The sequence below is a fragment of the Euleptes europaea genome, chromosome 19, assembly GCF_029931775.1.
Source record: "Euleptes europaea isolate rEulEur1 chromosome 19, rEulEur1.hap1, whole genome shotgun sequence".
Classification (NCBI taxonomy): domain Eukaryota; kingdom Metazoa; phylum Chordata; class Lepidosauria; order Squamata; family Sphaerodactylidae; genus Euleptes; species Euleptes europaea.
Genome location: NC_079330.1, coordinates 9,533,598 through 9,549,507, shown reverse-complemented (window position 1 = coordinate 9,549,507; position 15,910 = coordinate 9,533,598). Strand labels below are relative to the sequence as shown.

General features: G+C 47.4%; 1 protein-coding gene across 1 annotated transcript in view; it reads left to right on the top strand.

Annotated features, from left to right (window-relative positions):
* Positions 1–15,910, top strand: part of MEGF6 (multiple EGF like domains 6) — a 155,737-nt gene that overhangs the window by 87,182 nt on the left and 52,645 nt on the right. The window contains exon 5 of the mRNA XM_056865531.1: positions 1,213–1,335. Within this exon, the coding sequence (XP_056721509.1) occupies positions 1,213–1,335 (123 nt within the window). The remainder of the gene's footprint in view (positions 1–1,212; positions 1,336–15,910) is intronic.

The following is a 15,910-nucleotide window of genomic DNA, read 5'->3' as shown; positions in this document are numbered from 1 at the left end:
AGTTGTTTCATAATTTTTTTTATTGCTGATAGTTATTTTAAGTCTCCTGGTTTTATGGCCGATTGGCTGATACTGTTGTTAGCTGCCTGAGCGGTGTGTTAGTTACCTGCTTTCAGATCCTGGACTTTATTGTGGGGGAGGGGAGCTTTGTCTTTAATGTCCAGCATTTTGGAAACTACAGTTCCCAGAACAGACTGGTGGATAGAAGTGGAGGAGCAAAAATGGCGGTGAACTGGGTGGAGCTCACCCATCTTTAGATGCAGCCTGCATTTGCCCTCCTAACCCCTCAAGCCAGGAATAGCTGAGACCCTGGACTTTCACCCTCACGTCCAGCCCTGCTGGTACCACTACTAGGGTTGCCAACTAGTGGAGTACTAGCGGAGATCTCCTGCTATTACAACTGATCTCCAGCCGATAGAGAGCAGTTCCCCTGGAGAAAAAGCCGCTTTGGCAATTGGACTCTATGGCATTGAAGTCCCTCCCCTCCTCAAACCCCGCCCTCCTCAGGCTCCACCTCCAAAACCTCCCACCCGTGGCGAAGCGGGACCTGGCAACCCTAACCACTACACTGCAAGGACATTTGCTCTGGAGAAGTAGCAAATCAATAAAATGAATTCGGGTCTTTGTTTTGATTATGCATGCCATTTCCCACCACCAGAGGCCGCCTTGCTCTCCCCCTGCGTCTCCCTGTGCTTTGCCTGGGTTTTCATGGACCTGTTTTATCTTAAATTTCAAAACACGAGGAAATGCAGAGGGAGAGCAAGGCGACTTCTGACAGTCGTAAACGACATGCATAATCAACACAAAGACTCGAAGTTGTCAGAGGGGTGACAGTGAGTGAAACAGCCATGCATGAAAGACCTAAGCCTGTTGACTTCATTGGACTTCGAAGGGTGTAACTTTGCTTAGGATGGCTCTATTAATGGGAATTGTGCCTTAGTCCATCTTGAGTGTTTCGACGGCTGATTTGCGCCTGGTGGAGCTCGCACTGGAATCTGCAAAACTGTTTTTCCAGGTTGCTTGCTTAAGGGCGCAAGCCACTCCTGGTGAGGCAGGATGCTTTCCTCGTTGCTCACTGGGTTTGATGAGGAGGGAAGTGGTTATTCAGTTCCCCTCTTGAGTCACGCTTCTGGTGAGGAGCTGGCCAGCAGAAATGCTGAGTTGAGCCTTCTTTCATGCCCACCGCTCCGAATGTTTCCACTTCTCTTCCAGATGTTGACGAGTGCCAAGTTCACAATGGGGGCTGCCAGCACAGATGTGTGAACACTCTGGGGTCCTATTATTGCGAGTGCAAGCCAGGATCGCGCCTTCACACAGACGGCAGGACCTGTCTCGGTAAGCTTGAGCAGAATCTCAACCCTTTCTGACCTCTTGGAGTATCCCAGGCCACACACAGCAGGGAATAGAACACCAACCAGAGGGATCTTACCTGTTCCTGCTGAATATTCTCTGCTGAAGGATGCTGTGAAATCAAGATAGTTGCCTTTGTTTACTAAGGGTTGCCTAGTTATTATAACTCTTCCAGATGGGATATCTATGCATAATAGGTATGCATCATGACTAGTATCCATTTTGACTAGTAGCCATGAACATGTCCACTCCCCTGTTAAAGCCTTTCAGGTTGGCAGCCATCACCACATCCTGGGGCAGGGAGTTCCACAATTTAACTATGTGTTGTGTGATGAAATACTTCCTTTTATCTGTTTTGAATTTCTCACCCTCCAGCTTCAGCAGATGACCCCGCATTCTAGTGTTATGAGAGAGGGAGAAAAGCTTCTCCCTGTCCACTCTCTCCATACTATGCATAATTTTATAGACCTCTATCATGTCTCCCCTTAACCACCTTCTTTCCAAACTAGACAGCCCTAAGCATTTTAACCACTCCTCATAGGGCAGCTGCTCCAGTCCCCTGATCATTTTGGTTGCTCTTTTCTGCACCTTCTTAAGCTCTGAAATATCCTTTTTCAGGTGTGGTGACTAGAACTGTACACAGTATTCCAAGATTGTCTCACCACAGATTTGTACAAGGGCAGCAGTTTTATTCTCTATTCCTCGTCTAAGCACACGCTTCCTGTGATGTTTTCTGGACAGGGGAATGCATATATTTTCCATGCAGCTTTGGCATGCATGAACCAGAACTCTGGAAAATCCAGTAGTCAGTTTGTACATACTGAAACTGGGCATGCATGAAAAAGATGCAAATTCCCTTCTTCAAACAACATGGCAACTATGCATATTGGGAGAATCATGGGTAGTGCAAGCTCTTGGAACATGCTGCTGCTAATGTTATGATATGCATGGGCTTAACATCTGAAAAGGGTTTGTTAGCCTGGGCAATGAAGCATGCTAAACTTGAGACTAGCTCAAAATCAGGTTATATATAAGAAGGTGAGGTGCATCAAAGTGCATTTGATGGCTTTTGGGGAAGGGAACAGGAGGTATTGCCCTTAAGGGATAGCCCTTAAAATGTTCTTGGCTTGATTCAGACATCTTGGCATATTGGTCCATATTCTAACCATAGTTTTGGAACCCAAATCTTGGTTTGACCATCTAAATGTACAACAGGTACATTCTTGTTTAGAGGTTGTTATAGTTTTCCATGCACGAGAAAACCCAGGCATGACATAATTGCATCAGCCAATGCTCTGGAACTTCCTCAGATGTTTGGAGGAAGTCCAGAGCATTGGCCGATGCACTGACATCACATCCAGGGTTTTGTCCTGGCGTAATATTGACCTGTCACACAACATCATTTCCACCCCTTGCTTAGCCCCCAAAGCTCCTTGGGGTGCCAGGCGGCAGCCTGGAAACCTCAGTTTGGAATTATGGTCTGTCAGTTCAGACATTATGTCAAACCATACTTAGCACAGAGCCTGGTCTGCGGTTCCACTGCAAAACCCTGGTTTCTGATTCTCGTTTGCCAGCCTATCACGAACCATGGTTTGTCAATCCAGACCATGGCAAACCACAGTTAAACTTCCTTCACCATGGCTTGACATGCTGTCTAAATTGTACCGCTGACTGAGTGATTAAAACTCTGTCTCTTGTTTATATCAAATTAATTTTAAGTGGACAAGTAGGAATAGCTTTTTCTGCTGGCTTGTTTGTCTGGAATAAAGAGAGGCTTTGGCATGGAGAATCAAATTCTTGGAGGAGAAGACGGAGCGGTGCGCCAAGAAAATATCACAAGGGGCTTTCCAGATGATCATTTTTAGCACAAAAAAGCGCATTCCATTGATGAAGCCATTAGAACAGCGACAGTAGCACAACGCATGTTAGGACCAACCGAAAAGTCACAACGTAGTAAGTCAGTACTTGAGTTCTTCAGGATGGATATGAAGCATTTTTTAAAAGTTAAAAAAGTGGGGTGAAGGAAAGATAAAAACAGTGTTGGGAGCATGATTGAAAAACCCCTGGTCTGCAAGTCGTGAAATGGAGAGACAGCGTGGTGTCGTGGTTAGGGTGTTGGACTAGGGTCTGGGAGACCCACGTTCCCATTCAGGCATGAAGCTCACCAAATGTGTTTGGGCTGGTCACTCCCTCTCTCAGTCTTACTTCCCTCACAGGTGAGGATAAAGTAGGGAAGGGAGAACCATGTAGCCCACCCTGATCTTCTTGGCAGAAGGCGGGGACAAAACAGGGAGAGACAGGTAGATGGAATGGAGAAAGTGTTGCGCTTTGGTTAGGTCAAGCCAAGTTGTTTGGATCATTCTGTGAGAGCCAGCATGGTGTAATGGTTAAGAGCGGTGGACTCTAATTTGGAGAACTGGGGTTTTCCCCACTCCTCCACATGAGCGGCAGACTCTAATCTGGTGAACCGGGTTGGTTTCCCCACTCCTGCACATGAAGCCAGCTGGGTGACCTTGGGCTAGTCACAGTTCTCTTAGAGCTCTCTCAGCCCCACCTATCTCACAAGGTGTCTTGTGGGGAGAGGAAGGGAAGGAGATTGTAAGCCGGTTTGATTCTCCCTTAAAAGGTAAAATCTGCATATAAAAACCAACTCCAACTCCTCCTCCTCCTCCTCCTCCTCCTTCTTCTTCACAAAGCACCTGGGGCACTTGTAAAGGTGTATAGTCACAGGCCAGGTTTTGTGATTCCCGGAAGGGGCTATGGCTGCTGCCAGTCTGAGTAGACAGTACTGAGCTTGGTGGACCAATGGTCAGATTCAGTACAAGGCAGCTTCATGTGTGTTTGTGTGGGGGCCACCGCTCAAATAGTTGTGGAGGTTTTGTGGGGGTGTCTTGGGGTGCTGTTTCCACCTTTGGTAGAGCGCTGAGAAGGCTGTGAGTTGGTGAACTGGGACAGGAGATATATGGCCATTCCGCTGGCCAAGACACTGCTTGCATGGGGCCTTGGTGGCCTGTTAAAATGGTGGGAATTATTGCGCTGGAAAACATGCCAAAACAAGGGGAGCTGTTTTTTCCCCCACCTCCAGAAGAGCTTTGCTTGAGAGCCGTGTAGACTTCTGGGACTAGAAAGTACAGCTCACATTCCGATTGAGTTATCAAATCTTTGGGCAGCACGCGTAGAGTAAAACAGCTCCAAGACAGCAGTCTGTTTGGTCCCGTATCTTTTTTTTTTAATTGGAAGGGAGGGTTTTCTTTTTTCTTTCTACACCTGGAGTTGTAACTTTGCTTCGGGGAGTTCTTCTCCTTACAAACAGTGTGTGTGGGGGGGATATATCTTTGACCCAGAGAAGCCTCCCTCAACCTTATATCACAACTGACAAGGGGCAGGAGAGAAGCCACATGTTTGTCCAGACAAGAGGCCACTTCATACCCGAAGGCTTTCCCAGTTGACCCTGGCTCTTACGAACACTTGGGTTTTGACAAATTTCCTCCTAACCCAGATCGGCTTTCGTTTTATAGGAAGCTGAAGAAGAAAGTTGGGTTTTCAATGGTCAGACGGATGCTAATTTAGTGTGTGTGTGTGGGGTCAGGAATGCACGGAGAATGTCAAGGCCGTGCTTAGACAAAATGAACATCTCCGGGATGATTCATCTCATTGCAAAATAATCTTTTCCTTTATGGTTTGTTTGAAAGCACAGGAGCATGTGGACGCTTCTGTACCCTGAAGAGAATTTTTCAAACCACAGCAAGTAGTTCAGTGACCAAGATTCATTATACCCAGGGATGGTTCCCTAGAAAGGGACACACATGGGAGGGCCTATACACTGGCCAGATGTGCAGCCCTACCATCTGCCATATTAGATGGGAGATTTAAGAAGATCCCCAGGGCGGAGAGACTTTGCCCGTGTCACACAGGGGAGCTGGAAACCTGATAATTTCATCCCTGTCACATCCATCCTCCATTTTGGGTTATGTTTGCTTCTCTCTGAGATGGATTGAAGGGGTCCACGGTCTCTGTTTGTAATAGAAATGAGGGGGAAAGTGTGGTGAACTTGTAAAGCATATGCAGCATGGAATTTATAAAAAGGAAGCTTCCCAAACCAGTAAAAACTTGGCTGTAAAACCAAAAGGGGGGAAAAAAAGCATTTTCATATTTATTTTTCATTTCTGGAAAGTGACCTGTGTCCATTTACACTTGTTAAAGCAGATGCAATATATCGTCGATCCGTGGAGACTTTACCCAAGCGCAGAGCAGACCCTTTTAAAGAGAAGGTAAACGATACTCAGTTGTAGACATTGATTCTACATTTCTCCCAGTCCAGAGGGTCTTGTTGACAAAGTCAAGGATCAGTCTTCCAGGGGGCTCACTAGACGTACTGCGTTTGGGTCCCTTCCAGGGACGTTTTTCAGGACATTTGATTCTCATTATGGTTGGGCCGAAGCCCTTCTGTCTCGATGGTTTCGATTAAAGAAAGCAACATTTTAAGAATGAAACACAGGTTAAATCTGGGCTGAAAACCAGGGACAAGAAGAAAGAGAGCTTCAGTCTCAGATGAGTTATGTCCAAGCTGTGGGAAGGGAATTATCAGTTTATTACCATGGCATGACAACGTTTTTAACACCCTCTTATGAGGTAGTGAATGTACACTCCCTTAAGATATAATGCTGTCGTATATCAAATCGGACTGTGGGTCCATCTTGCTATTCTGATCAGCAGTGAATCTCCAGGGTCTCAGGAGAGAAAGGTCTTTTCCAGCGTTGGCTACCTTTTAACAAGAGACGCCAAGGATTGAACCTGCAACCTTCTACACAGAAGCAGGTGGTCTGCTGCTGAGCCGCATCCCTTCCAGTAATTTTGCAATGCTGATCCATGGCAGTGTCCGGGTTAGACTCCTACTGTGTGCTACATTCAGGGGTTGGTGGGAAGACCTTCTCAGCAGCAGGGGCCATCTCAGTCAATGGGTAACAGGGGCAGCTGCCCCAGGCCCCACACTGCCTACGGATTCCCTGAAGGAGGGGGGGAAAGAAGAATAAGAATAAGGTCCTGCCGCCGATCGCCTCCACAGTGACACTCTAGAAATTTCTCCCAGTCTCTGTGGTCTTTAACATAGAGATCAGGGGAGATTCCTAGCACATCACCTGGAAGTGACATCACATCCTCCTGAGACTCGACCCTCCCTTACTCTCTTGAGTTGCTCCCTCTGGTCTTGGCCATAACTCTGGAAAGTCATAGCTCTTTATCCTCTTGTTCCCGTTTTGTGATTCTGGTGTCAGATGGCTTTCTGTCACTTGCTTGCTGCTCAGTGGGTCCCAGTTAGGGTTGCCAACCTCCAGGTACTAGCTGGAGATCTCCTGCTGTTACAACTGATCTCCAGCTGATAGACATCAGTTCCCCTGGAGAAAATGGCCGCTTTGGCAATTGGACTCTATGGCATTGAAGTCCCTCCCCTCCCCAAACCCCGCCCTCCTCAGGCTCCGCCCCAAAACCTCCTACTGTTAGAGAAGAGGGACCAGGTAACCCTAAGAGGGATGTATATAACATCTGTGTGTTGAACAAAGAACAAAAGATCCCAAGCTTCTTATTTTATTTGGGAGGTGGTAAGCGCTCCTTCCCTGGAGGTTTTTAAGCAGAGGTTAGATGGCCACCTGTCAGCAATGCTGATTCTATGACCTTAGGCAGTTCATGAGAGGGAGGGGCATCTTGGCCATCTTCTGGGCATGGAGTAGGGGTTGCTGGGGGTGTGTGGGGGAGGTAGTTGTGAAATTCCTGCATTGTGCAGGGGGTTGGACTAGATGACCCTTGTGGTCCCTTCCAACGCTATGATTCTATTGGGGGAGTTGATGATATTTCATTCACAGGGCATGAATCAGACAGTGCTTTCTGCAGGGGCTGTGGCAGAGGTTTCTTGTCATGGCACCAATGGATATATTACCCCCATGATGTAGCAAAACCCCTGGGAGATCTGGCAGAGGGAAGGAGGCGGGCCAAGCCAGGAGGGGAGGAGGGGGTCCCTGTGCAACGATCCAGGACCCTCGAACGTGTGTGCAGCTCTATGCCCTGTGTTTTTGCAAGCGCATGAAAGAGTTTCATTCAGCCAGATCCCTGTCTACATAAATATTTACCCTGCGAGAGATGGAGAATTTGCTCTGACTTGATCTTTGAAAATCAAGTGGCTTTCATTAAAAGCGGGGGGGAGGCAGTATTTTTGACAGGTTTTCCAAGGCTCACTTGGGGGGGAATAGAAGGAGGGGCGGTTTTACATCTTCCAAAGTAGGGGTGCAGAGGGAGAAATGCAAGGGGGCTTGTGTCGCAGTTGCTCAGAGGCCCCCATAGCCGTGCATTGAAGTTCTTCAGATTTTGCTTCCAGGTTGTTTATTGGAATAATGACACAAAGAAGACCTAGTTTCATACATTTACTGAGTTTTAAAATTTTTAGTTCTGTGGCAAAATGGGCGAGCTTAAAATGGGGGGTGTTTTTGGGGAAGAGGACAATAGGTAAAGGTATAGGTCCCCTGTGCAAGCACCGGGTCATTCCTGACCCATGGGGTGACGTCACATCCAGACGTTTACTAGGCAGACTTTTGTTTACGGGGTGGTTTGCCAGTGCCTTCCCCAGTATCTTCCCTTTACCCCCAGCAAGCTGGGTGCTCATTTTACTGACCTCGGAAGGATTGAAGACTGAGTCAACCTTGAGTCGGCTACCTGAAACCAATGTCCGTCGGGATCGAACTCAGGTCATGAGCAGAGTTTGGACTGCAGTACTGCACCTTACCACTGCGCCACGGGGCTTGTGTAAGAGGACAATACTTGTGTAAAAACAGGAGGAGAGCTTGGAGGAAGAATGAGGAAGTATATTGAATCCATCACCTCCAGGTGCAGGGTTGCCAACCTCCAGGTAGTAGCTGGAGATCTCCTGCTATTACAGCTGATCTCCAGGTGACAGAGATCAGTTCCAGTAGCTATCAGTGCTTGCTATTTTTCTTCAACCTCCAGGTAGTAGCTGGAGATCTCCTGCTATTGCAGCTGATCTCCAGGTGACAGAGATCAGTTCACCTGGAGAAAATGGCTGCTTTGGCAATTGGACTCTATGGATTTGAAGTCCCTCCCCTCCCCAAACCCCGCCTTCCCCCCAAACCCCGTGGAGCCTGAGGGGGGCAAACCCCATGAAGCCTTTTAAAATAGGACACGGTACCTTTAAGACAACATACACTATGCATTTAGAACTAGTAAAGCAAGTTAAAAGATAACACCTGTGAATAGAAACTTTACTCAGAAAAGCGTAAGCTACCACTACACAGGCAAACTTCAACCACTAGACTACTATGTAGCATTAAGAAAACAACAAGGTAATACAACTTATTTTAATTACCACTGTGTGTTTGGCAATAGAAATTTTACTAATTGTAATTTTAAAACATTGGGCACTCAGGCTGAAGAAGCCATCATTGGTGAAAGCGTCTGTTACCTGGAAGACGTTTCCATTCTACTATAAGTGCCAGCTTGGTCTCCTTTTGAAACACCTGCTGCATATAGCCAGTGGATATAAAAGTCTGATTTCCCACTTCGACTCTTGGAAAATCTGTAGGAATTCTTTCTACTTTCGGGACCAGCTCTTACAAAGACTGAAATTGTGCTGGAAAGTCTTTTAGACTCAAAGAGAAACATTTGACATAGATTTGTTGTATATATTGTTCTTTGACTTGTCTTTTAATATTTGTGTATAATGTTCTCTTGTTTGACTGTTGCTCACCCATAGATATTGCTTGCACTACGTTTAGTATTGACTATCTCCTTTTGAATCTATGTATAGAACTGAGCCTTGTGTGGATTGTTTTTGCATAGTACCTGGAGGTTGGCAAGCCTACTCATACTGGAAGTGGAAATTTGAGGGAAACCTTGAAGTTCCTGTGTGTGTGTAAAGTGCCGTCAAGTTGAAGTTCCTAGCAGACCCCAAAGGCATAATCAATCATGCAGATTCGCTCTGGGAAGCTGTTGGCAAATTTAATGAGCAGAAAGGCAGTGCCAGGAATATTTTGAAGAAAGCGGAGGGTTTTAAAAAAAAAAAACTCTTGTTGCAAAAAATGGAAGTGGGCAAAGTGCCATAGATTGAGATGTTTTGGGGTTGCTGCACAAGCCACAAAATTCATGAACCATTGCTGACTAAAGCGCGGCGTGTCTCCAGAATCGCGCTCTGGGAATTGACTTTGCTTTTGTCCCTGTGGGTACAAAAACTCAAGAAGGGAACTAAAAAAAGCTAGCAGACCGAGCGGAGGACTTGGCTTCCCTCCCTGGATCTTGCACGTCGAACTTTAGTGCTTCAACAAAGAGCGTTTGCGGGCCCTTTAGAGCAGGAAATGGTCTTTTCTGCACACCACAGATGTTTTTAGATGCACAACAAAGATGTCAGCAATGCTAATTCCATGACCTTAGGCAGATCATGAGAGGGAGGGCATCTTGGTCATCTTCTGGGCATAGAGTAGGGGTCACTGGGGGAGTGTGGGGAGGTAGTTGTGAATTTCCTGCATTGTGCAGGGGGTTGGACTAGATGACGGTGGTGGTCCCTTCCAACGCTATGATTCTATATTCTAAGGGTTCTCCTGCCCTCTTAGAGGACTCCACCCATTCCCCCTTGCCCTTCCCACTATAGCTCAGATTTCCGCCTTTGAACAAGCACATGTTCAAAGCTACTACCTGGAGGTTGGCTACCCTAAACCTACCTGACTGCCTGCTAGGAGTGAGAGAATCCCCTACTGGCGCTCCCCATTCCCTACTGGTGCTCAGTCGAGCAGCAGGAAGGCAAATGGGGGGAACGGCATTGCTCAGTGCTGCAACATCACTTCCCGCTAGGAACCAGGACGTGATATTGCCTCGTTGTGCAACTTGCTAGGAATTTTCCCAATCTCTGTGGTTTTTACCATAGAGTTTCAGGGAAATCCTTGAACACTGCATGGTAAAGTGACGTCCACTTCTGGTTATGCAACTGAGGGTGACAATACAGTGTAGTGTAACGCTGTTTGACCAGGTCTCCGTCCTCCCAGTCTCCCACCGGTTGCCAGAGCTGGCTGGCAAACCTTACACCCAAAACAAAATAGAGTTTTAAAAGAAGGGGGTGCGTTGCTCTGAGCTCTGAATTTTGCCATTAAATTCCTCTTTTTTGTCAGCTAGCTCTGGTAAATGGTTGTTCTTCTTTTGACCCTTTTGCAGCCCTTTTTGGGGAATGCCTTGTTGAAATTTTTTCAACTTATTTAATTAGCACGTTTATTTATCCCACCCTTCCTCTCAGAGTGAGCTCAGAGTTTGGGAGTTGTTTATTAAAGTGCAATTCCATGTTACTAGTTTGGTCTTTCCAAGGCCATATATACTCCATATATACACATACAGTGACGCCAAGCCCCCGTATTCCTACATATCTGCGCAGCCATGTGCCTTGCCAGAGGAATGACTGCTGGTTCTTATTACGTGTCCCAAGCTGGAATGTATGCCGCATGGTAAATGCAAACAGAATGCTGTGCAGTTGACATGCACAATGGGGAAATATTTGAGGTTCACGTGGGGTTATTAGTTGTGGGGGAGGAATATTGTCTTGTCACCACACGAGCTAAGTTTTGGGGTGGAAGAACCAAATTGAGTGAGTGAGCAACAGATATCTGATCGATTCATACTTCCCTGGAGGTTTTTAAGAAGAGGTTAGATGACCATATGTCAGCAACCCTGATTCTATGACCTTAAGCAGATGATGAGAAGGAGGGGATCTTGGCCATCTTCTGGGCATGGAGTAGGGGTCACTGGGGGTGTGTGGGGGAGGTAGTTGTGAATTTCCTGCATTGTGCAGGGGGTTGGACTAGATTGACCCTGGCGGTCCCTTCCAACTCTATGATTCTAAGCGCAGAAATGGGGTGGCGTCGAATCTCGCAGCATTTCAGGCATACGTTTCTCGTCCTCATGAGCTCCAATTCTGGGGAGGCCTGGAGCAAGATTTCCTCCAGAGCCCACCCACCCAGTAAGCACACCCTCTCCCTTGGGCATGCACAAACATATGCGCACCCTCCTGGAGGAAGCAGAACAGGATTCTGAGCTACTTCAAGCTCCATGAGTGTTGTCGATGTGGAAGGAAGCATGGAAGAGTCGTGTTCTGGTATCTTTCCCATCAGGAAAGCTCGAGAAAGGGGAGCGTGGCTTTTCTGTATTCCTTTGGGCTTTGCCAATGAAGTTTAGAGGCATATGCATAGAGTTGCCAGCTCTGGGTTGGGAAATACCTGGAGATTTTTCAGGTGGAGCCTGAGGAGGGTGGAGTTGAGGAAGGGGAGGGACTTCAATGCCATAATGTCAAATTGCCAAGGTGGCCATTTTCTCCAGGGGAACTGATCTCTTATCTGCTGGAGATCAGTTGTAATATCAGGGGATCTCCACCTAGTACCTGGAGGTTGGCAACCCTACACATGCAAGAGCCGTGCCCTGCTCCCTCATTACAGGGGTCTCTGAGGGCAATCTGCAATTTCCTGATGGGAGAAGAACTTGGTGGGAGGAGAGGCAGGGAGCCTCTGTGGTCCAGAGGCAGCCAGCTTCTAAATCCTGATGCTAGGAGGCAAACTCAGGGGGAGGCCTTGGCCTCTTGATGATCTGTTTGTTGGTCCTCTGGAGCAACTATCAGCCACTGTGTGAATCCCCTCTCTGCCAGGGAAGCTTGACGGATGGCCAAGGGACAGTCATTCTCAATCTCCCCCTAACCTACAGTTTTTTTATGAGAATAAATTAGAGGAGGGCAGAATGATGCTAGAAGAAGAAGAGGAGTAGGAGTTGGTTTTTATACCCCGATTTTCTCTACCTTTTTAAGGAGACTCAAACTGTCTTACAATCGCCTTCCCTTCCTCTCCCCACAACAGGCACCCTGTGAGGTAGGTGGGGCTGAGAGAGTTCTGAGAGAACTGTGACTATCCCAAGGTCACCCAGCTGGCTTCGTGTGGAGGAGTGGGGAAACCAACCCGGTTCACCAGAGTAGTGTCCGCCGCTCATGTGGAGGAGTGGGGAATCAAACCCAGTTCACCTGATTAGAATCCTCCGCTCTCAACCACTATACCACGCTGTCTCATGCTGCTTTGGATCCCCATTAGGGAGAAAAGTGGGGTATAAATATCTAAAAACCAACAGGAAGCTGAGCTAGCTAGGACACCGGTCTGATCCAGAAGGGCTTTTCTTATGTTCCTACAGTCATTGTTGGCCCTTTTTTTTGGTATTCTGGTTTTAATATTTGCAGTTAAAATATATTCCATTGGCAACTGCCTTGTAGGGCTGTCAGGTCAAAATGCGGTATATTAACCTAAATATGATATATTCCAATGTATTTATATATATATATTCACTTGAATTTTCTGAACCAGAGGAGAGTTAATGCAGCATACTCCATCCAGTGCATGTGGTATTAATTTGTGCGCCTTAATTCTGAGTGCAGACTCTGCATTTCTGTGGTACAGAATTTTGATTTGATGCAACAGGGAGAGCAGAACCCACCCCTTCAGTTGTTTACTTCGCCCGTCAAGAGGAAGTCAACAAATCGCTCCGCAAAATCCACACATCCCAAGCAATTTGCTTTACAAATTGCTCCCCAAAACAAGGGAAACGTGAACTGACAGCCGGGAGACCCACGGAGGCTCCTCGGAAAGAATGTGGAACCGAGGGGGTATTACTCGGTTGCTGCCGTCCCCTCTTCTTCCCTTGGCACCGGCTGCCACGTATAGAAAACCTCCTCAGGCGGCCCTGCTGCCCATGCCAATGAAATGAAGCGAGGCTTGAAATCTGTGTCCAAGCAGGAACATCCCCCCACCATCCCTATCCTATTACAAGGCTGGCCAGTCTTTCAATGGATGGACCATTGATTGTGGAATGTGGAACTAAATTGTGGAACTCCTTGCCCCAGGATGTGGGGATGGCTGCCAACTTGGAAGGCTTTAAGCGGGGAGTGGACACGTTCATGGAGGAGAGGGCTATCCATGGCTACTAGTCAAAATGGCTACTAGTCATGGTGCACACCTATTCTCTACAGTATCAGAGGAGCATGCCCATTATATTAGGCGCTGTGGAACACAGGCAGGACAGTGCTGCTGCAGTCGTCTTGTTTGTGGTCTTCCTAGAGGCACCTGGTTGGCCACTGTGTGAACAGACTGCTGGACTTGGTGGGCCTTGGTCTGATCCATCAGGGCCTTTCTTATGTTCTTATGAACATGACTATTATATTAGGTGCTGTGGAACACGGGCAGGACAATGCTGCTGCAGCTATCTTGTTTGTGGGCTTCCTAGATGCCCCCGGTTGGCCACTGTGTGAACAGACTGCTGGACTTGATGAGCCTTGGTCTGATCCACCATTTCTCTTATGGCTGGCAACTTGGAAGGCTTTAAGGGGAGTGGACATGTTTATGGAGAAGAGGACTATCCATGGCTACTAGTCAAAATGGATATTACCCATGATGCATACCTATTCTCTCCAGGACCAGAGGAGCATGCCCATTATATTAGGTGCCGTGGAACGCAGGAGAATGCTGCTGCAGTCGTCTTGTTTATGGCTTCCTAGAGGCACCTGGTTGGCCACTGTGTGAACAGACTGCTGGACTCGGTGGGCCTTGGTCTGATCCAGCATGGCCTTTCTTATGTTCCTTCCTTCTGATTCTCTACAATATCAGAGGAGCATGCCCATTATATTAGGTGCTGTGGAACACAGGCAGAATAATGCTGCTGCAGTCATCTTGTTTGGGGGCTTCCTAGAGGCACGTGGTTGATCACTGTGTCAACAGACTGCTGGACCTGATGGACCTTGGTCTGATCAAGCATGGCGTTTCTTATGTTCTTGTGTTCTTATTGATCCATCAGTCTAGCTCAGAATTGTCTACTCCAGGGTCCCCAATCATTGAACAACAAATGAAAAAGGAACTTCCAATTCTGTAAACCTATTTTTAAAAACAAATAAAGCTGATTGCATTCTTAAAAACTGCTTTAATAGGAAGAGATTATTTTAAGGCTTCAAATCCCAGTGTGTGGTTTCATAGCAGCTGCAATGATTTTAGATTAAAGATGCTCCCTTATTAAAACCCTTCTGGCTTGTTTACCCTCTCAGATAAGCCAATGCAAAGCCTGCTTCTAGCATCATTTTAACAATGTTTTCAGGAGGAAAGCAAGGACTTCTACAGCATTATTTATAGAAGCTGTGGATGTGTTTTTATTACCCGTTTTAATATATCTGGATTTGTTTTAATGGCTTCCCCCAAAGAACACACATTTTCTGTAACATTCAGCTCTTGCTGGCTGTGTCCAAGTTGATTTTGTTCAAGGCAAAAACAAACAACAACAAAAAACCCGTAGCGCAAAAACCAGATTTCCAGCTCTTTGTGAAACTGTCACCCGGTGAGTTTTTAACCAAATTCGTATCTCCAAGCGTATTGTTTGGTTCACCAGAAGTTTTGTGTTTGCCTGGGCTTGCAAGCGGTCCTTTCAATTGGGAAGGTCACAGATGAGGGTTTCCCAAGGGCTTTTGCGGGTGGGGTGGGGGGGTGGGGGATCGTTTACAGCGAGACGAGTACAAGCGTTGTGGCTTTCTGTCTCGCACGTGAAGCCAAACCTCCGCTCGAGACCGCGGGTGCTATTTGGAGATGGCCGACGGGCCCGTAGGAGCTGAGCTCTCCAAAACAGACCTCGGTCGGCGCGCCGTACAGATTGATCCGGCCGCAACACAGACCCCTTTTGTTCAAAAAGAGTTTACCCAATGCAGGCAGAGTGGAGCAAAAGTGGATTTAATAAAGAAGGGGGAAACCAGGCAGGACCGAGCCGAGAGGGACTGCCTTTCTGGCCGCACAATGCCATCTGCACTTACCTTGTTTTTATACCGGGCCTCAGAAGACACACTGTACTTAGCTTACACGTTACCCAAAAGTCCATTTGAGTAGTGATTAGAGCCGACTTCTTGATCCTCTTTTTCTGCGCGTAATCCCTCGGCCTTCTTTTCCATTTGTTGAAATCTCTCCTGGGTGGATCGCTTAGTGGAGACCGAGGGCTGTGTGCAGAATCAGAGAATCATAGAGTTGGAAGGTACCACCAGGGTCATCTAGTCCAACCCCCCCCCCCGCACAATGCTGGAAATTCACAACTATGTCCCCCCCACCCCCCCAGTGACCCCTACTCCATGCCAGCTACCTCCCCCCCACCCCCAGTGACCCGTACTCTATGCCTCTTTAAGCTATGGCTTGCCCACTCTGCTGTGATCTGGGTCCTTCCAGCCATGGTGTGATTCTGGTTTGATGCCATTGGGCCTCTCCACCACCTCTGCATGTATGTAAAGTGCTGACAAGTCGCAGCCGACTTATGGCCACCCTGTAGGGTTTTCAAGGCAAGAGACGAACAGAGGTGGTTTGCCAGTGCCTTCCTCTGCACAGCAACCTGGGCATTCCTTGGTGGTCTCCCATCCAATTACTAACCAGGGCCGACGCTGCTTAGCTTCTGAGATCTGATGAGACCAGGTTAGAGCTGCCACCACCTTTAGAGTTTTTAAAATTATTTTTAACTGTTCCTCTTCTGT